Source organism: Melospiza melodia, chromosome 1 (assembly GCF_035770615.1).
Source record: "Melospiza melodia melodia isolate bMelMel2 chromosome 1, bMelMel2.pri, whole genome shotgun sequence".
Classification (NCBI taxonomy): domain Eukaryota; kingdom Metazoa; phylum Chordata; class Aves; order Passeriformes; family Passerellidae; genus Melospiza; species Melospiza melodia.
The window spans coordinates 126,907,158-126,929,259 of NC_086194.1; the positions used below are offsets into that span (position 1 = coordinate 126,907,158).

Sequence of the window (22,102 nt, forward strand, 5' to 3'; positions counted from 1 at the left end):
CATGCCACTTTAAAGGGAAAAGAAACCCCAAAACCCAACTCAGAAAAAAAATTGTCGTGTTATTCTGTCGCAGTCCTATTTCACATCTTTATATTATATCTATCTTCATCCTGTCATCTATGAAATTGGTTTAGTGCCCCATAATTTCTAAATCTAAATGTCTAAATTTACTATTTTCTGTTGACGTGAACTGATGAAGAGCTAGTTTGTTTCACTGGTCTGTGAAGGAAATAATTTACTTCCTTGCTTACCTCAGCAATACATTTTGGAACTTACAAAGACAAATAAAGTCTGTAGAGCACTTGGAAAACCTTACACAAAAGGCACCACAACTATGCAAAGAACAGCTGCCAGTATTAGTGAATCACTTCAGCCACCAAGGGAAAACGGGCTTCCTTTTTAATACAACAAACAAACCACAGCAGTATTTACTGAACACTTTAAAGATAACAACAGCTACATAAATAGTAATAATTATTAAGGTTTCTTTGTGAAAACATTAATTGCATGGTGATAAACAGTATTGCAACTTTAGAGCCCATAGACAGGCAGATTAAGCACCTTTGGGTTACAGGGATCCCAAAACTGAAACCATCCCTCTCGCCAAAGGCTCCAAGATGAAACAAATGCTCCCAAATAGAAGGTTTCCATGCCAGAAGTCTCATTTTGGTTGAATAGTGTCTTTGCTGAAGCTAGATTCAACTTCAGTCAGAATCAGGCAGAGAAAGACTTCAGTGCCAGGTCTCCGTGATGGATCCTGTGTGTTGTATCAGCCAGCACTAACAAGGGCAAGAAGAGACCAGCAAATCTCTCCCTTTAACCTGTGCTAGCCTCACATTTTAAATGTTGTTCAGAAATATGAAAAGCCCATTATAGCACAAGATCACTCAAAAAACCCCAAAACCAAAATGAAAAAAACAAATGAAACAGACCCAACTAAAACCACTCTCCCCCAAAAAAAAGAACCAACAAACCAAAAGAAAAAAAAACCCAAAAAAAACCCAACCAAAAAAACCCAACCCTGGTAGCTGCATCCTTTCAGAAGGTCAGCAGATGCTCTGTATGAGACACAGGGACCCAGGTGTTCTTCACATGTTTCAAGAGATCCCCAGCTGCACTGACCATTCATAGAGGCAGCTGGACACAGGACTTGGAAATTACTACTCTAAGTGGTGAGGACCAGACATGCATCTTCACTGGACAGGCATAGTTGAAGAAGCTCTTTGCTGAGTAACTGCTTCCTTTGGGATGAGACAACTCTCCCAGGAAAATACACCTTGCAGAAAGGAAGGGCCACCTGTAGATACTGGATACCTGCATTTGTTGTCTCAGCTTCCTTACTTCCTGCAGCTGTTGCAAGACCACTGTTGGCTTGCCTTGTCCTCTTTCATATGCTCTGCTATCAGGAAAAAACAGGAGACCTTCACCAAAAAGGGATGCTTCCACATTTTTCAGGAGTACTGTGTGATTACTACAGCCTGTCTGGTATTAAGAATATTTATTGCATAGCTACTGAAGACCTTCTAATTATTCACCTCCTTTACAAATATGAAAGGACTTTTCACCTTGAGAGTGTAGTTGTTGCCAGTTGTTGATCTGTAGAAAATTTAGCATGAAAGTTCAGTATTGAGGCCAGGCTGACCAGAGTCCCTCTACTGTTCTCCAAAATAATATGTGAAGTATGTTCATCTTCAGCCCACTGGAGGCTCCAAATAAACCTGTCCTCTCCAGTGTTGTTTGTTAAAGAAGTTAGAGTGCAGTCCCTTGTAATGCTGTGCAATTTAAGATCCCAATAAGGCTCTTGAGATTTCTGCCTGCTCAATATTTTTTAGTCTCTTGCAGAACTTAACTCTGGATGCAGTCATTCTTTAAGCATCTTGCATAATTCTTTGGTTCTATACCAGTTCATCTGCAAGTTTCTGTTAGGCACAACATTATTTTAATTTAAAAATACAGCAGCATAAATTACCTAAACAAATAAATTTTTCCTATTACATTGTTGGAAAACCTAAAGCTTTCCTATTTAATGCAGAATAGAAATTGAATAGGAATTCCAGCATGCAAGAAAAGGTACACTTGGTTCTGTTCTCTTCACCAGAACACTGACTTCTTACCTAACTTACTCACAAAAGGAAAAATTTTATAATTTGATAATTCATATGGCTAATTTGCAATACATAAACTACATTCATTTGTGTTAGCTCACTTATAGATTTCCTCACCAAAGCAAAAATGCAGCAGTTCAGCTGAAACACAGGCAGACATTTCTTAAGCAAGAATTATTTTTTGTCCTTACAATCTTCCTTTTAAAGCAATTCAATAATTTGCCAAGGTTTGAAAGTGGGTAAAGTGACTGCATTTATATACTGAACTAAGCTCTTACCTCAACTCACTGCAAATTAATCTCTAATGTTTTTGTGGCAAACAGGACATGGTATATACTGTTTATACTGCAGAAGTGACTGGGTTTTAATGGGCTGTCTTAGAGCATCATGGTTAAAACATAGGTCCTCACAAGCCACCTGCAATTTGCACCGCCTTCCCCACACAGGCACAAGTAGCATGTCTAAGTGTCTTAACCACAATAAAGGCCAAAACTGCCATTCAGACTTCATTTTCCATGTCTGCAATAATTAGTGGGTCTGTTCAGGTATGGCCACGTGTAACCCTCTCACCAACTGTTGAAACACCTGTGCACTGTGCACTTCTTCCTTAGCTCCTGCCACAGACCTGGGGAATGAGTGCTTTGCATAATACCTGTGGGTACCAAACCATGGTGGGTGTCACATATCTGGGTGCAGAACATACACATACCACTTGTGTAGCATCTGTGTGGTTTGTTGTGCCTGACAGCTCAGTTTCTGATGTACTTGCCCCTGTGGAAAAATGCCCTTTTGGGCATGGTTGGTTTGCTCAGCAACCAGTCCTCCTCTACCCAAAAAAAAGCGCACAAGGTTGGGGAAGGATCCCCATAAGCTGCATAGGCATCTCAAAATCAACTGCTCCACTGTGTTACTGTTGCTGGACAGATTGGCAGATCAAGATGCTGCAATTGAGAGGACTTCCCCTTGCTTTTTGTTTGGTTGGTAGCTTTTGACATAATTTGTAATATTCTTGATCATTTTTATGGAGCTTCATGTAGTAGCAAAATTGTTACCTCAGCCCTAGCTGACAGGAGAACTTTTGCTGTTGTGACGGCTCGGGCAGCATCTCACCTCTAGTCTCACGTGGCACTTGGAGGTGGAGAGGAATGGTCACTGTCAGCAAAGGAAGGGCAGGGGCTGCTCTGTAGGCAGCTGAATCCAAACAGCTGCAAGGTCCAGGGTATCCTTCTGGCACAAGGGTGAGTGCTTCCCTACCCATGCTGTCACAGGTGTGTGCCATGACAGCATGGGGTGTGTGTCTGAAGCAGCAGGGGTGTTTGCCTGTGCTGGGATGCATGGGGAGCGAACGTGGGTGCTGGGATCACTGGGATCCCTGGGGACAGGCAGGGCCGTGGTGCAGAGGCAGCTCCTGGGCCACCCCCTGCTCTTGTCACAATCCTGCATTCAGCGATGCCGGGCGGAGTTCCCAGCCCATGGTGACCCTTGGCAAGGGCCTGGTGCGTTCAGGGAGCGTGTACTGGACAGGCTAATCAGTTCTCAAACTGTTCCAGCCTAGGATTACTGTCATGCTGCTTGTGGTCAGGGCACATCTCTGTCAAACTGCATCTGCTGTAGGGATGCATTAGCTTTTCCTTTGCTTTTCCTTTGCACGGAGGAGTCGGAGGATGCGTTCATTTTTTGTTAGTTCTGCTGGTAATTCATTTGCCTGGAACAAAAAACCCTTGAGGTTAGCAGAAATGAAAAAGTATTTCCCAATCATGGTTGAAAGCATTATACTCTAGAGAAGATCATACTGGTCATTATAATGACGTGGGCTTCTTCTAGTGTTGTCTCCAGCACTGTTGAAGATATCTTAGGAAACCATCTTTTACTGTTGAAGTCTCATTTAAGTCTTCAAAACAATCCCAGAATGGAATTTGAGTGACAGCTTATTTTGCGCTGACTGTTCAGGCTAAATGCCCTTGGGTTCCCTATTCTTCTGCCACAGCAGTAAAGGAGAGCATAGCTGCTAATTTTTCAGGGGAGATGAAGCAGGTCCTTATGTACTAATGGTCTTTATGTACTTATGGTCCTTATGTCCATAAAACTCCAAGGGATGACTTAAAATAGTGTTATGCTGTAAGGTTGGTAATAGAACATGAGTTTGTTATTGTTTTTTTTTATTTATTGAATATAATTTTGGTAACACAAAGTATTTATGATGAAGTTGCTTCTGAAAATCGGTAATTTTGTCCTGCAAATATACTCTGTCATGTGAAATGGCATGTTGTTTACAAAAACTAAAAACCAAAAAAACCAAAAAAACCAAAAAAACCCTAAACCCCACCCCCCCCCAAAAAAAACAGCAGGAAAGGTTTCAGCCACACACTTTCTTCTACTGCACACCCCTGCTGCTGTAGATCATTATCAGCAGCAGAAAAACTTTGTGCATTTTCAGGTTCTATTATGAACCCAAAACGTCTATTAACAGAGACTATGTAACACTCACTGTGTGAGTGGCATTAACTGTGCTGCCATCAAGTGGAATGATGCAGAAGTTAACAGCCACAGATTTTCTATTAAATGACAAAAATATTTACAACATATGTGGGGGATTGCTTGTTTTACAAACTTTCACTTACCTAGAAGTCAATGCCAGACCATTCATTTACAGCTTAACAAACCAATACCAAACCCTAGCAGCAAATAGTTCAGAAACATGTCAGAGGAAGACATTTTCACAGAATTATCAAACATGTAATTTTAAAACACTTCATGAGATAAAACTTTGGTAAGTTTTCTATGGAAAAATTGCTGTTATCAAAAGAATGCAAAACTAATAAAAAAACCCTAACAGATCTACGTAAGATATGAAGAAGGTGCCTGTAATTTTGGATTTTTTATTCCTTTTTTTTTTGTATTGGCAATGCCCTGAATTCTACACAGAAGCATGGGCTGCCCCTACCTCGATGGCACACATGGCTCTATGGCTGAGTGCTCCCCCTGTGCCTGGGAGGATGGAGAACCAGGACCCACCTTGTTCCTCAGGCACGGATCCGCTCCTGCCTCAAGGAGCAGCGCCACTGTCCTCACGTTGCCACTCAGCACGGCTGCATGCAGAGCAGAGGTCCCATTCTAGGAAAAGGCCAGTGGAGGTGTTTGTCCCATGCATGGGAAGAAAAGCAAAAGGCAGTGAAACACAAATGCTTGCAAAGAACAGACCTACGAGCGAGAAACAGGTGACATGGGAGAGATTAGGTCATCAAAGGAACAGGGTCTGATTTAGGGTGCTGGCAGCCCCTAGTGGGATGTGAAGGATGTGATTTTAAATGCTTTAATAAAAGTGAAAGTCAAGATCACATTACCACAGCAGTATTTCCTTTTAATAATCAGCCTTGGCAATAGATCAGAGGTGACATGAACACAGCATATGTTTCTGCCTGGCAAAATCAGCCATTAACCAGTGAAACAGAAGCACAAGCAGTAATGGAAGCCATCTGTGCATTTTGTCTTCTCTCTGATGATTAATGGCCTCAGTGTCAGGCAGCTGATAGGTGGGGGTTTTTATGGCTGGCCTTTTGTTTGTTTGTGGTTGCGAACTGACAGTTCAAACATGTGTGGAAGCTATTTCATACTCAAAATTAATAACTAAGTTGATGCCACCTACATTTTCAAGTACATTAAGTTTGCCAATCATTTGCATGCACAGAGGCTATCAAAGTATGTGATTAATGGACACATAAAATTAGGTCACCCATTAAAAAGCAACTTCCAAATAGCTGTTATTTTTCACGTCACTTTATGAATTCAGAGGAAAGCAAAATCAAGTCGAGAATCTGCTCACAACAGATCATTTAGACTATTTTGCTGACTAAATGCAATAGAAGGCTGGGTGTAATGTTAAAATTGTACACTCAAGAGTAATCTACTTACAGTAGAAATAAAATCAAGTGACAAAAAGCAGAATTTCCTCTGTGACACAATGTGCTTCCTCATTCCAAGAATTAAATTCACAGTTTTGTTTAAAAAAAATGTGAGTGGCATTAAGGCTAAAAAAGAGAATTTCTTTTTTTTTTTTTTATTTTTTTTGCTCAAACTCCTATCATCTTCCACTAGGGAAGTTATAAATGACATCAAACCCTTTGTCTTCTTGCATTCTGCTGAAAAAAATCTTTATGTTTCACTACTAACCTTCAGCAGGCCAAGTGTGGGAGAGAATTTCAGCAACTCTTCTATCACATTGTTGTAGCCTTTAATGGCAGCCTTCAGTAAAGCAGTGGTGCCATCCTTTAAAAAAAGAGGAATGTCAAAAATTACTTGTCTGCATTCTCCTTGCAGGGGAAGCTGGAGGAGAAAAAAAAGCTGGAGGGAAACCCCACGCAGCAGAGAGGAGAGTCTCCTCTGCTCATCACCTTTGAGGGGGCACCTCCACAGCATGTGCTGCTGGTTTTAGGGCACCTGGAGGATGATTTCTCTGGTGGGTGAAAGCTTCAGGATAAAATGAACCAGTGACACCATAATACCATCTTTGTCTCTCAACCACATGGACATTTCTATTCCCTTATTCCAGAAGGTTCGTCCAGAAAGCTGTCCCAGACACAACGGGGAAAAGGAAAGCTGTGGTGGGACTTTGCCACCTGACAAACAGGACAGACTCTGGAGCCACCAAGCCTCCATCCAGGCAGACTTAGAGCCCCCAGGTGAGGCATTCGGCTGCAGACAGAGCGCAGGAGGAAGCGCTACTCACATCGCGCGCGGCGTCTCGCTCAGCTCCCCGGAGCAGCATCACTCGCACCACTTCGCTGTGACCCATCTGCGAGGCAATCCACAGGGGAGCTGTCCCATCCTGCAAACAAAACAGGACTGCTGAGGGCTTCACTGCACTGCCCTCTGAAAATTCACTGCCCAAGCATACTGGAATTGATATACATCAATTACTCAATCAAATCCTACAGGGAGACAAACGCAAAGCTGTGTCCAAACCCGTGTGGTAGGCTGGTGTAGTAAGTTAGGACTGCTTCAGTTTGTGGAGTAGAGCCCCCTTTATTGCCTTCTCTTGCATAGTTTGCACATAGAAATGTGCATTGCTCTGTGAAATTAAAGGCCAGTAAGGCACCAGCCATGCCTAAGATACACAGGGAAGTTTGAAACATAAGGGCTAAAGGTATCCTGTGTACTTTGAATTCTAGGTGATTAGATGGGACAGAGGATACAGACAAACCTCAGCATGCACAGGCAGGTTCTGAATCTGGGTGCCTGCACACACGGAGTGAAAGTTGTTTACAGAAGCCAGGAAGCAAATGCAAGGTGATCACCAACTTTCAGTTCTGAATTACATTATCCACCCTCAGGGAATTGGGTGAAAACATCCTGTCTTACAGTGAAGGTAAGTATTTCAGACATTTTATCTTCAAAACTCCACTACAAAACAAGGCAATTATCAAAGAATCCAGCATGAAACAATCTACTTTGGAAAAGTCCTATGCAATAATTATTTGAGCACAAAGCCTCAAAAAATGCACATTCAGAGTAAGCTAAACTTTGCGATGGATTTCCCTCCCAAAGGCAAAAGGGAGTTGAAGCACTAGAAGTATTTCTCACTGCAAGTAGAATTTAGGTTTTTTGTGTCTTTTCCTCTTTTTGAGTCTAAAAGGCCTGATTCTCCAGACTCCAGCAGTTATGTAGTGCCAAACTAATTTTCATGGGCTTTTATAAAAGGCTTTGCCTGTATGGACTTTAACGCAGAAGTGAGGCCCCACAAAGCAGGGTGCCTGCTTCTGCCTTTTGGGCTTGCCAGCTCCCCTCACCACCCTCTGCAGCCTGAAGGCTTGGCTTGAAAGAGGAAGACAAACTAAACTGAGACTTCCAAATTAGCCTTAATGAGAAGTTTCAGGAGAAATCAACTTTATTACATTAAATAAGATATTGCCACCTTGATCAAAGAAATAGCCTCTCTTCCCAGTGCCACCTGAAGATTCCTATGACTTGCTCATGCAACCCAGGAAACCATTGTTGAATCAGTTCTCTGCTTTCCATGGACTATGAATTAACCCTTTGAAAGAAACAGAAAAGTTATTTCTTCCTTTGATATAATAATTTGGGCTTCCCTTTTTCTAATTCTGAGAAGGAACAAATTCACATTCTGAAATCTTCAGTATTCTCAAATGGTGAGAAAGATGATCTTTGCCCACCCTTGTATAATTTCTCTGTAAATTAATTCACTGAAATTAGTGACTGAAATCACTCTGGTATATATCCTGTTAATACAAGTGATTCTTTGTTATTCAAAAATAACAAAGGCTGTCTTGTATAGAGAGTATGTGATGTTAGTTTGATGGCAAAAACTGTCCCTCTCCAATTTATTTATTTTAGTGTTTTCCCTACTAGTAAGCCGACACTTCATATTTTTGTAATCTCCCCCCAGCAGAGGGCTCTAGAAAATAGCAATAGATGCATTGAAAAAGCCTGTAAAACTTGGAAAATATCTGAGAACAGCCTGCACAATTTAATCTGTGTGAAGAACCGATGCTGTGCAAATCCACTCTTGTATTTACACAAGCAATGAAATCACAAGCTCAGCATAGGAAATAAAGCAGCTTTTGTTTACTCACAGTGAAATTTGTAGGAAAACCCCCCTATTTTCAAGTATGAAAAGGAGCAAAAGGAGGCGCAAATGTTGAGTAAAATCACTGCTACTGTTAATTGTCATTAATATTATTGCTGTCAGATGTTATCCTCAGCACCTCAGCTATAGGATAGAGACAAAAGTACATTATGAGGAAGAGTGGCTGTATTGAAGGACTTAGCCTGAAGAGAAGAAAGATAGTGAAGATAATGATGGGTTCACATTGACTATGGTCAGCTTCTTTCTCTTAAGCAAACAGCATCTAGCACTCAGGTTTATGCAAATATCTACATTTATATGGAGTAGATGAGCTTTCTGTCCATTTTCATGTTGGTGAACGATGCAAAGCAGATACTACATTTTACTAAGAGGTCACATGAGAATACCTGTGTAAACAGATATTAGGGCTTGGAGATGAGTTAGGAAGAAAGTGAGAATAGGGAAAGATGCAGTTAAAAATTTACTCTCCTTTCCTTGTCCCTCTGCCCAGCCAGCAGACTGCAGATCACTACATTCCCACAATAATTTTAAATATCCCATATGTTTGTAAGGTGTTCTTTCTTCCACATTTAGTTACAAGCTAGTATGTATGGACAACACTTTATTATATCCAGCAGCCAGAAGTTCCAAATATACTCTGAAATTATTAATGTTCTTTCTCTTACCCATTAACTAATGACTTCATCTTGCAGCTTTGAATCTTAGCTTTTGCTTATGGCTTGACATTTTAGAAAAGGCCAGATTGGGGTGGGGGGTGAAAGACCCCTCAAATTTCCAGTAGGTATTTCCAGGGGCAGACAACCCCTACTCTCAGGCTACTCAGTGTCATATCCTGCACTGCTCTGCCTATTAGTCCACTTGCACTACTACAACTAATTTGCCAATAGCAAATTTCTTGCTTGCTGAAGTGCAACCCTATATAGATTTACTGTCTTACATGCATGTGTAATTGCATATCAAGTGCTAAGAAAAAAGTCATTAATTTTCAGGTTATTTTGAATCTGCTTAGCCAGCCAGAATAAAGCCTGTTGGGACACAGACTGCCAAAACAGCATTGGCAAAGAATCTTACAGCTTTGTTTTGTAAGTTGAAGAAGCATAGAAACATCTCCCGTAGCAGGCTTCAGACATTGCCCCCAGGTCTGTCTAGACAAAAAGATGACAAAAGAATTCCTGCTCAGCTCCTCAATTTTGGCAAGAGCAGAAGGCAATTGCAAGAGAAAGGACACTGCCAGGGAAGAACCTTTCCAGGAAGGTTCACTATTTCAGCTCTCACTTGTGAGAGCTGAAGGCCTTGCATGTGGACAGCCAGGACCATCCAGGGGTCAGAAATATCCCCATGGGATGGGAGGTGGGACCCCAGACTGAGGGGGAACTGGTACCCACCACAGCAGCAGGAGGAGATATAGAAGGCAGACACATATGTGCAGGGCCATGGGTTAAGCCACCAAATTCCCTAGGTAGAGAGGAAAACTTGGAAACCATGAGGAAGGAGAGGATGAACTCACACCTGGCACTCTGCAGCACTGCATTTGAGGTAATGTTGCCTGGAAAAGCTTTTTACCACAGTAAGAGCAATGCTGCTTGTAAAGGAGAATTGTCTGGCATCGAAACTGCCCCTTCTTGATCTACATTCCTCATGACCAACACACCCCCTTCTAACAAAGTACAAATCCATTTGTTAGTAAGAACCAGACTGAAGTCCATCCAACCATTACTTGACTAATTAAACAGGAAAAATGTTCCATTTGTTAAGGAAATGTTTCCGATTACAGTGGGCCCAAATACAAATGCCACGCACTTATCCAGGCATAATCTTAGCAGGGATCGGAGGTACGCTCAAGCAAAGAGGGTCTGTCCTGCTGGAGATGAAACACAGGAGCCAGGAGGAACATTCACACAGAGGCAAGTTTTTGCCTCAACTAAGATTTAAAATTGCCTCGTGAAACATTGTGTGGTAGAAATTGGATTAGAGAGCTAAAAAAATAATGTCAGAAAGAATTAGCTGCATTATAATTGCAGATAGCAGAAAGCGGTTTTAATGGCAACAGGGTTCAGCCAGATCTAAAGCTCCCCAACCTTACTTTATCTTACTCAAAAGGCATTAATGCATACCTTGGTCTCTCCTTCTACATTGAAACTTCGGACTTAATTAACAGCTTTTAACATTTCTTAAGTTTTTTCTAGGGTGGAGGCAACCAAGGAGCAGCTAATGCACCAGTGCAGGGGGTAGCTGCCAGCACAGCTCTGGTGCTCAGAGGTGGGGCTAGAGGCAGCAGGAAAACTGCTCCAGTCAAGGCACTTGAAATACTTTCCACATCTAGGAGTGTACACAGACCTAGACATGCAGCAGAAGCATATAGATCAGTGTCTGTTGCCAGGCTATGATGTGTCAGGCTTTTGGTGCAGATGAAAGGAAATACTGAAAATACCTGGCAGAGCTTGTCTCATGCCACATTGTCCACTGTTATTAGAGTTTTCACACTCATTTGCTCTTGCCTGCTGCTTTTTCACTTGCTGCAGTCAGTGATCACAGCCACCTGGCTGACATGCATGACTAATTACAAGGACAAGACCTTATCCCATCAATTTCAAATGTGCACTGAAGACCCAGGACAGCTACCTTGCCTGCAGGGTTTCAGGAGAACACAGGCAAGGGTCTCTTAAACCAGGTAGAGATTCCTGAGAAGCTCCATCTATAACCAGACATTTCTATGTGCTGGATGTAAAGCTAGCTGTGCAACTCCACCTCTTGCTGTTTAGACACTGATTTTAGAGTCAAGAAACAGCTAAAAAATTAAGAAACCCTTCTATTTGGAAAGCAAGAGAGCTTTCATACATGTCTCTGTATACCACCTATGCTTACCTATCTCACAGTTAGTATAAAACCTAGAAAGCTCCTTGCACCCTTACCTAACTCCAGCATCCAGTGATGCACAGTGGATCCAGCCCCTGACCCCTAGCAGGGATCTCTGAACCAGCCACAAATCTAGCTCACACTTCCCATTTAATGATCAAACAGCAGCCCTACTGCTTGCAGAGGAGCTAATTTCATGCTTACAGCTGCCACTGGTTGTGTATGTTAGCAACATCAGGGCCACTAGAGTGACTAGCTGGAAGTGGGGAGAAAAGCTTTCCATATGCATCAAGAACTTTCAGAGAGGAAAGCAACACTCATGCTTAAATTTCAGAGTGCACAGGAATGACACAAAGTAAAACAAACAAATAAACAAAAGTTAAACTAAAAATAAAAGCATTTGTCAGATAAACTTTAACACCAAAGTCATGTCTGAAGGTTTGGAGATTTCAAATTTAGTGCTGCCTCCTCCCAGAGCGCACAGATTTTCAAAAGCTTTTCAACAATTTTCAAGAGAACTCAGGGATGTTGTAGGCTGTGTAGACCTTCAAAAGTAATGTACAACACAAAGAGATTGGTAGTTGCAAGAGGTAGTGCAAGGCCCTTACATCAACATTCCATACTGGAGGATTGATGGAGGGTTTTATTTTGATTTAATTCGGTGCCTGACCCAAACATGCATGTGGTTCTAACCCATTTAAAGGAGCAGTCAGTGGTTTGATCTGCTCTAGAATCACAGCATCATTTAGGCTGGAAAAGATCTCTGAGTCCAACCATTAACCCAGCACTGCCAAGTCCATCACCAAACCATGTGTCCAAGTGCTACATCTGCACTGTCTTTTAAAAACCTCCAGGGATGGTGGCTCATAGGGTGTAACGTGTAGATGTGGAGCAGAGCTTTCAGTTTCAATTCTTTCAGAAATCACTGAAATATTGACTTCAAAATCATGTTACCAGTCTGAACTAAAACACAGAATGTTGACACAGCCACGAACCACCTTCCAACGAAACACCTCCACACGAACCCAATGCCTGGAGAAAATTCCATTGTTAATTTTCATAACTATAAAATCAGAGCTATACAATTCTGCCCTGAAGTGTTGATCATACCTGTCGTGGCTGGTTGACCTTTGCTCCTGAAGAAAGCAGCAGTCGGATGACATCCAGATATCCTCCTTGTGCTGCCAGGAAAATTGCAGAAGCTCCATCCTAAGAACAAACACATCAGTCTTAAACTGAGTTGAAGTGATGCCATTTTTCCACACAAAACCAAATCAAATTGAATTAAGTTCTCAGTCTTAAGTCATTATGCTTTGTAACAGCAGATATACAGCCATGCTCAAGAAATAACTACCAAAATGCAAAGTCTAGTTCATAATAAACTGTGACAACATTTTCATTCAGTATGCACAAATACTGGCTCCCATCATATTTAAAATCCAGCATTAAATCCTGTGTCTGGAGTACTAAGAGTCTAGTTCTTTGAGGCATTGAGCAACATAATTAGAAATTAGCTCCTGTACAGCAATACAGGTTCATTTAGCTTTTCTATGTTCATGCAGAAGTGTTCTGCTACATGGATACATGGTGGAGAGATGTCAGGTACTTTGCAAGACTACAGGCCCCAGCACTAAAGGCTGCCCTTGAGGCTGAAGCAGTAAGGCCTGTGCCACAATACTGTTCCACCCCACAGATCACCATGCTTCTGCTCTGGCACATCTTGTAGAAGAATCTTCACCTGTAATTTAGTAATCTAAAAGTATTTTGTAGCCATATCAGAAACCAGAATTTTCCTGCAAAAAGCTTGTGAAAGAATAAATTGTGAACAAATCCAGGGTTTTATTTTTCTTTGACATGTCTTTCATGTGCAGATGTTCTCAGAATTTTACTTCAGAGAAACCCCTTCATAGGAAAAAAAATTATAAGTCATATTTCATTAAGTGTTTTTGATGGAACATTTTCAAACAGCATTATAATCCATCTAACCAACTATAAGCAGAAATCTGTATTGAGGGTGGGACAGGTGTTTACCCATCCTACATCCACAGCACTATGCACAGGATGTGCTAGGACAAGTTTTCCCAGGAGGCGAGAATCTTTTTGTTTAAATAGAGGCAGGAATTAACCCCTTTCCTGCATCTCAGATGTGCAAGTACACCTCTCATACCAACTCAGGCAGGTGCTGATCACAAAATACAGAGCATTTTAGTGAAAGCCTGCTGTTGGCTTTGTTGGCATATCACTATGTTGGGACTAAATGCTGTTGTCTGCAGAGAGAGTGTGCACAGTTACTCCTCTAGCTGAAAAACTCAGCACAGACTTGGTGAAGTATGAGCTGAGTATAGTGCCCCAGGGACTGAATTTAGGATGTTTGACATTGATTTCAAGACAAATGTCCTGGTAAACAAAAGAGGTGTCTGCTGGAACTATTAATGCCTGTCCCTGGGCCCTCTGATGGGCTGTTTTCTCTGTTTGCTGTGTGAGTATTTGAAAAAACCTGGCAGTACCAGAGAGAGAGAACACTCTCCTCCAGAGACAGAGAACACTTCAATTTAGAAAGTAAACAAAATTGTAATATTAAAAAAGCTCTTCACTGTAGGATATCTATTTGATTTGAATGGATGCTATAATGAGAATGCTTTTTTGAGGCTATAACACATTTTTGCAAGAAATACTATTTAGTTAGAGCATTCTTTTGTCTCTTGCTCTCCTGATGCCTCACATGAGTCAATTTAGGATTAAAACTTTGATCTTGATGTTTTTGGGAGCAGTATTCAAATGCATGCTCAAAATCCCTCCCATCTGGCTGCCAGTGAAACTGCCATCCAGGCACCACTTGACAAATGCAGCTTGGCCCATAAGAAGAGCTAGGCAACATTTTTTTCAAGAGATCATATTCTTATTTTATTACACAACTCCTTCTGACTGGCTTTGCCCAATGTCTGTGAGCAATAAAAGTACATTTTAAAATCCAATTGCAAATATTGCTCATTTCCAGAAGAGACAACAAGGAAGTAATTTTACTGCCTTGACCTCTGGGTAAGAGTCTGCAGGTGTGGCAGCATAGCTATTTTTAAACTGAGTGGCAGCCCCTGGGATTACCTTGCAGAGGGTTGAATCACTGCCCTCAGATCAGAAAGACAATTTGCACAACAGCAAGGGTGGAACAACCTTATTTATAAATGAGGGGTGAGGCAACACTGAGGTAGGATCCCCCTATGACCACTTCTGCAGTCACCAGCTCTCAGCTCCCCTACAAGCCAGCAGGCATTGCAACAGCATCCTGCAGATCCAAAGCCAATGGAAACAGCTGAAAAAACTCATATATCTCAGAGAAACAACTTCCTCTTTGTCAGCCTTGAGTGCCCTGAGGTAGGAAAGAGTGGGATGGGAAGCAGAGGCAAAATCTGCTACTTGTTTCTGTTGAATGCCGAAATGCTCAACTTATCTGTGTCTCTGTTGGAGTAAATTAAATCCAGAGCTTCATTGGCTCAATCCAACTTTCAGAAAAGTCAACTAAACAACATCAGTTCAGCCATTTTAACCTTACTTTGCCCAAAACACTGGCAAACTGGAGATTCACAAATATCAAATAACAGAATTTTAATTGATATCAAAAAACTGCTTTGAAGTAATTTAAAGATTTTAATTTTTGCTATTCTTTCTGGCAGAAAACTAATGTACTATAGAGGCTCTGGAGCTATTCTCTCTCCTGCATATCATGGTAGAACATGACATGCTCTTTCATCCCAGGCTAATGGGTAGCACAAGTCTGTTCCAGATTTGGTACATATCCTCCATACAGATCATGAACCCAAAGGCAGCTAAAGAATCTTTTCTGATTTTGTGCTACCTCTCTCTCAGCATCATGAAAAGCAGACAGTTTACAAAATCCACTTCTTAGAGGAACAGAGTACTATAAAACTGCAGTGTTTGGCAAATGCCTGTCTGTGCTGGAGCCAGGGTGTCTGCTGTTGTCCAAGCAACAGCACATTTGTTCCACCACCACCATTGTCAATATTGTGTGTGTCAAATAACTCACATAGAGTTGATCGTGAATGTTGGCGCCGTGCTTCAGCAGAGTTTCCACGACTTTTGCATGCCCGTACTGACAGGCAGCCAGCAGAGCTGTGCCTCCATCCTGTGAAAACAAAAAAGAATGGGTACATACAGTCAGGTGAGAGGTCAGGCTGAGCTGAACTTCCCCATAAAAAAAAATAGAAAGAGACAAACTTTAAGACTTTTCAGAATTTGGCTCACAGCAGTTCTCTGATGAGTAGCTACTGAATCTTTCATAACTTTAATGCCAAGTGTTGACATGTAAATCTTTCAACTTGGCTCAGTCACTATATAAATTTTTCTCCTGAGTTTTTTTAGGGAGGAAAAGGAATGAAGAAAATTCTGTTTTTCATTCCTCATCTTCTGCCTTGCCATTAGAAGCTTTGTTCCTTTCACAACTTCAAGCTCCTCCACGTCTCTTCCTTTTACAGCCAAATTCCTCATGCCTGCCAAACTCTTCCACTGATGGAAGGACAGCACACCTTTCCACTGCTCCAGAACCTATTGATCATCTGCTCTTCTTTGGCCAGAACCTTGTGCCCTGTTTTGTCCTGCCTCTCCTCAGTGGCTTGTTGGCCTGAAGCTGAACAGACAGGAAGCATTCTAAAATGTGCTAGCTGACTGTGGAAATGTGACTCTGACCAAAGGCACAACCACCAGTGAAAGCACTGTTACTGCTGCTTGAGAAGTGATCCCTGCAGGTGGGATCAGTCCCAGGCAGTTAGAGTTCCTGCACATCACCACTAAAGGGAGACCTAGGCACATGCATCAATCCCTCCTTGTAGAAACACTCCCTTGGGAGCCAGCTGAGAAGGGAAACACCTCAGTGTCACTGCTGATGGACCCCAAACCAGCTCAAACAACTGAGACAGCAAACGTGGGTCTTGCCATCTTAAATGTGCTGTGCCCCACTCAGAAATTACCAGTATTTCAGACACAGCTATGCACAGCAAGTTCTTGTCGCCTGCCTGGGATGGCACCAAGCCATCAGGCAAAGCTGATGCACACCCCAAAATGTCTCCACCACAGGTCTTCTCTCCTCCCCGCCTTCTCCCAGTCTCAAGCCTCTCCCCCACAAAATAAACTATCTTAAGTATTTCATCTAAATGGTTTCTAGAGCTGCTATTAATGTGGACACAAGACTGTGCTTTGGCCTAGACTTGTTCTCTGAAACAACTCCAAAGTTGTCTGAAATTTTCCACACAGACAGATATCCACAAAAGAAGTTGCAGCTTGAGTGACCAAATGTGGCTTTTATAACGAGAAGCGCCAATCAAATTTATTAATCAATGGTGCAATTTCATGGCTGTAATAGCCTGGTGAAAATCCAAGCTCTGACATGACTGAACTAACCCACAGGCACTATTTATAACTACCCTCAAAACCTCATATTCACCCTTCCTGCCACAACATTGAAAAGAAAAGAAGGCTTGGGTGTCAGCAAAGCCAGAGATGTGAGGCTGTTGTGTGACAGTCTATGAATTGCCTATTAATTCTGGATTATTTGACTAAGTACAGTGTGTAATCAGGTCAGTGGAGTTAAGTTTCTCTTATGAGAAATTAGACTTTCCTGTCAAATTAAACTACTGCAACTTAATGAGAACTCCTGGAACAAAACACAAAAGCAATCACAATTGTTCTTGGATTGAAAAACACCTTATACACATTTAAAAGACAATGGAAAAGCTAATAGCTTCATGTAGCCTATTTCCTCTCCCCAGCCAAGTGAAAGCCACTTTGTTCCAGGGGTGATTTACTGGATCAAAGGGCTATAAACAAAACAAAACAAAAAAAAAAACCCAAGAAATTTTTAAAGACTTTTCCCCTGAATGATGTTGAGAGAGAAAGGTTAGTGAATTAAGAAGAGAAACTGTGCTATCCAGACTGAAGATCCTCTGTGGAGACACAGGGAAGGAAAAGTTTTAGGAAGCTTTAAAATATTAAAGTTCCATGTATGGAGGGTAAATAGACATGCTCAGTTGGTTGCATCTGGGAAAAGTTTGTTTTCAGCTTTATGGTTTGGCTTTTGTTTTCTAAAATTCTTCTGTTCTCCACAAACTTCTGTAATTTTTAGAAGATTGTTTGGTTATTATCATAATTTCTGTAGGGAACCAAATGACAGATCCCAGGTAAAAGGCAGGCCTGCAAAGTTAACCCCAGTTGGCCCAGTAGAGCTGAAGCCCAACACTTGGAATCCCAAGGTGTGATCCCACTTCGGGAGATGTGACAGCTTGGGGTTAAGAATGGCAACACTCTCTCAAGACATGTTTAATTAATTCAAAAAGGGGTTCCTGACCAAGTGTTTGGTTCAACCCAGTGAACAGTTTTAAACAGATATTTTTTTTTTTGAAAGAGTAACACAATTCCAAAATACGCCATTTGGATCTTTCTGACTAAAGTGATCAAGTTTTCCTAGATTAGTCTGATAAGAGTCTAGGGGTTGGAAGAGGATCATTGGATGGTCCCCAGTTTCATCTGTTCACTCTGAATCAAATATTTACTGTGGCAGAGAGAAGTGGGTAACAATTCCTGGGCTCAAAGATCTGGTCTCTGATCAGGAGGACAACTGAGCTCTAAGACCTGCTCTACTCTCTGTCTGATATATGAAGCTGAACACATTCCACAGCAGGGATTTGGATTCCTCTGCATGCTCTGAATTGGGGGTACCACACTGAAAAATGAGATATACATCTTTCTGTAAGAAAGGGAAGCTGGGGGCAGGAAACTTTTCCACTGACCACGTGATAAGACAGCACTTAGTTAAATCAAGGAATTGTCAAACAGTGCAGTGGTTTATTTCTCAGTCCTCCTCTTGCCTCTGTTGAGCTTCCATCTGGTTTTCTCTTACACTTAACTCCAGCAAGCTTTAGCTGAAGACCCCAGTGCTTTACAGACCATAGGGAAAGAAGATAAGTTGTGGAAAATAAAAAAAATAATAAATTAATTATGGAAAAATAATAAATTAATTATGGAGTTTTAACATCCCTTTCAGACATGTGATTACCTCTTTCCTTTTTGGCTTCAGCTGAGATTAAGTAAAGAGCTGAAGCAGCGTCTTTGGTACTGGCAAGCCTCTTGGAAACTCTGAGCAGGGCAGCAAGTGGGAGCTGGCCATGTGAGCAAGCACTGAGGGGCTCCTGGGGCTGTCACCCCTTCTGCAGTGGGCAGGAGGCCACTGTGCAACCTCTTAGAGATGGCACGTTGCCTTGGGCTCACTTCTTGCTCATATCCTGTTTTCCTGACACAATGAAGCTTCTATTAATCCTGCAAATATTTCCAACTCAGATAGGAGCTGGACTTTTCTTGGCTACCTCTGCAATTCTTCCCCTGAAACCATTTTTCTGCCCTGCCCAGGGTCTGTCGTCCTCACTGCCAGCACATAACAGCAGCTGCTGATCTGCAGTGAAAATATTTGGAACAGCAGCACTGGGTAAGCCCATGCTAAGTGTTGTAGACTTCCCTGTCTATTTGCTGACCCCTTCCCTCTGTCATCATCACCTGAAATAGCTTAGAAAATAGCTTGTTTTACCATCTCTTAAAAATGGTACAGAAGAGGAGAACTGATCTTCTGCAATCACTGCCTGCTGACAAACAGCCTCTGACATACTCCTCAGCCTGCAGTGCTGCTCGGAAAACATGCCACCATGCTTTTTAAGAACTCACATGCTTATCACATCTATCAGAATAAAATAAAAATGTTTTAACCTATGTTAAATATTTCTGGGGATATCAGACTGGGACAATGCAGAATAATATTAATGAATAATATTATATGTAACAATTATACAATAATTAACCTTCAATAGTACTATTCATTCTCTTTAGAACATCAATATTTATTGCTAATTAATTTATTACACTATATTAGAATAGTTTTAATTTGCCTGCCATAGCAAATATCAATTCTAATGATACAAGGCTTAACAAGAATAGCATGGCTGTATTAAGGTAGTTCTCCAGAATTCTCATATATGAGTAACAAATGTAGTAATCACAATTGGCAGATAAGTACATGAAAAAGATGTTGGGTGTTGCATTTCCTTAAGTTAAGTCTCTGTTTTCTATGATACATTCAATTTGTGTGCTTATTCCAAATTGATGTAGTAATTTATAATAGAAATATATATACTCTTTGCAAATGGATTTATTTTGCACTGGCATTTAAAAACAGGATCAACCATATCTTTTCCAGTGCTGCTCTCAGATGAGTGTCTTAGTGAGAAAATGCCTTGTCCCTAACCTGAAAAGGTGTTTTTTATCAACTATATTGTTTCTGGGGTTTGGGAGGGATAGAGGAGCCTGTCACCTTGGTCACCTGTTAACAGACCAATGGAATTATTCCAAGCTGTGAAAACCACATTATTAAATCAGAAGATTGAAGTGATACAGTGGAAGATGTGGAGTGTCCATGCACTACACCTGACTGGTGCCTCCTGCTCAAGCACACACTGGGTGATGCTGCTGGAAAATCATCTCACATGCACATCCCAGCCAGTCTCCCATGTTACACCCACTGGGAGCTGGTGTTATCTTTCAACCAGCTTGTCTGGGTGTAACAGAAAGCTGTGGCCTGGAGAGGAAGAGCAACCAGCAGCTTAAAAGATACTTGGGACTGCCATATGGGCCAAGTCAGGTCTGTGTTCCGAAGCAGGGTCAGGCAGGAAAAAAGGGTCTGGAATGAAATTTTCAAGGTGAGCAACAGGACACCCCAAACTTGCATTTGTCCAAAGATGGAGGCCATTTGGAGCAGCTGAACACAGGAATACTCTTTTATAATTTAGATCTTTGCTCTCTTTTATCTGCCCTAGTGTTTCACATCAATATATTTTGCATGCTTCATAAAAGATTGTATATTGCCATGAAGAATCAGACAATTTCAAGTCTGCTGTCCACCTCTTGGATCAAATCTTGGCTTTTTCACAAACTCCTAGTTCACAGGCTGTGGAAAGATTGATTGAAGCTGTAACTGTCTCTCTAGATAGAATAAGGCACTGAGCCTCTGACTTGCCAGCAAGGGAAAATGACCCCTCTGAATCTTGCTAACCCCCAGACATACCCTGAAATAAAAGTCAGAGAAGCAACATTTATTTGAATATGCTACCTTACCCAAGAAATTTGTCCCACATGAGAGTATCCAGCACTGTAAGATACAGCTGTTGCATTTAACACTGCAACCTCCTGCATTGCCAACTTTCACAGCTGCACTCTGTGTTGTGTTAAACAGCCACGATTTCATTCATGCTTTTATTACTGATTGCTGCTGTGTCAGAGAGTTTCTCACCATAAGCACAACTCCCTGGGATATCAGAATCCTACTCTATGGCCACAAAACAACAGGATTTTAGCCCCTAGAGCATAGGGAGCTGAGCTTCTGATGTTCCATCAATTCCCTTATATTTAGAGCCTGTACTCCAGAAAGCAGGTATGGATTGAGAGAATCATTCAAATCACAGACTAAAATATCTTGAGAAATTGATTGCTGTGGGGTAAAGAACTATTGCTTCTTCAAAGACATCACTAGGGATCCCAGGATAAGTTACTTGCAAGGGTCCTCCTTCCCAGATAATGGGAATGCTTCAAAATGTAGCTAGCACATCAAGGACAAGTATACTTAATGAAAATATGTTACTTTTCCCCGTTTGCTGACAGCAGAGGTGCTAATACTGGCTTGGGCAAAAAAAAAAAAAAAAAGGTTGATGCACTGCTGTCAGTGATGAACTGCTGATCTTGCTGCTGTTGACCCCATGAGGGGTGAGAACCCAAGCCCTGCCACCTGTGCTTTGGGCTATTCTAAGAAGATTTTGGAAAAGGACCTGCCTGAAAAAAGAAATAAAAGCTCTGAGGTACATTTCATCTTTTTGTCCCAGATAGGAAAGTAGGAATTTAGGGAGGACTGAAGGCATTATATTCTTATGTATCCTATGGTGGCATGTGGGGACATCCCAATGTTGATGAAATGCAAGTTCTATGCAACCAGAAGACATAAACATCTAAATCAGGATCCTACTTGGTATCTACAAAAAGGCCCTTTGATCTTGTATTGGAGGATGGCTTATGAAGAAAGACTCATATCACTATCAAGGGACCTTGATGACCTTATGCCATTCAGTCTAGGCAGGAAAAGCCAGTCCAAAGTTAATACTTCACAATGTGTTGCATTACTCAAAACTGTTCACGTGAGGAAATTTCATCATCTTAACACTCCCCTGTCATGTTTCACGTGAATACAAAAACCCAGCCTTGACTGTCAGAATGTATCAGCATGCAAAAATAAACACATCATCTTACTTTATTCCTAAATTCAGTGGAGGCTCCAAATGAAAAGAGAAACTTCACTACATCGTTGTGGCCTTGCTGTGCAGCAAAGAACAGAGAGGTTGCACCTGACTGTAAAGGAAAAACGGATTAAAATAGCAACAAACACATAACACACTTGACTGAAGTATAGACACTTCAAATTAAAAAGTATCAAACTCAA

At 41.5% G+C, this 22,102-nt stretch overlaps 1 protein-coding gene across 2 annotated transcripts in view; it reads right to left on the reverse strand.

The window, feature by feature from the left end:
* Positions 1 to 377: 377 nt before the first annotated feature.
* The window catches only part of ANKRD29 (ankyrin repeat domain 29), a 31,060-nt gene continuing 9,335 nt past the window's right edge, over positions 378 to 22,102 (reverse strand). For both annotated transcript variants that reach the window (XM_063167538.1, XM_063167537.1), the window contains 7 exons: positions 21,913 to 22,011; positions 15,608 to 15,706; positions 12,676 to 12,774; positions 6,832 to 6,930; positions 6,276 to 6,371; positions 5,121 to 5,219; positions 378 to 3,810 (listed from right to left, as the gene is read on the reverse strand). In XM_063167538.1, coding sequence (XP_063023608.1) covers positions 3,727 to 3,810; positions 5,121 to 5,219; positions 6,276 to 6,371; positions 6,832 to 6,930; positions 12,676 to 12,774; positions 15,608 to 15,706; positions 21,913 to 22,011 — 675 coding nt within the window. In that variant the 3' untranslated portion in view covers positions 378 to 3,726. The remainder of the gene's footprint in view (positions 3,811 to 5,120; positions 5,220 to 6,275; positions 6,372 to 6,831; positions 6,931 to 12,675; positions 12,775 to 15,607; positions 15,707 to 21,912; positions 22,012 to 22,102) is intronic.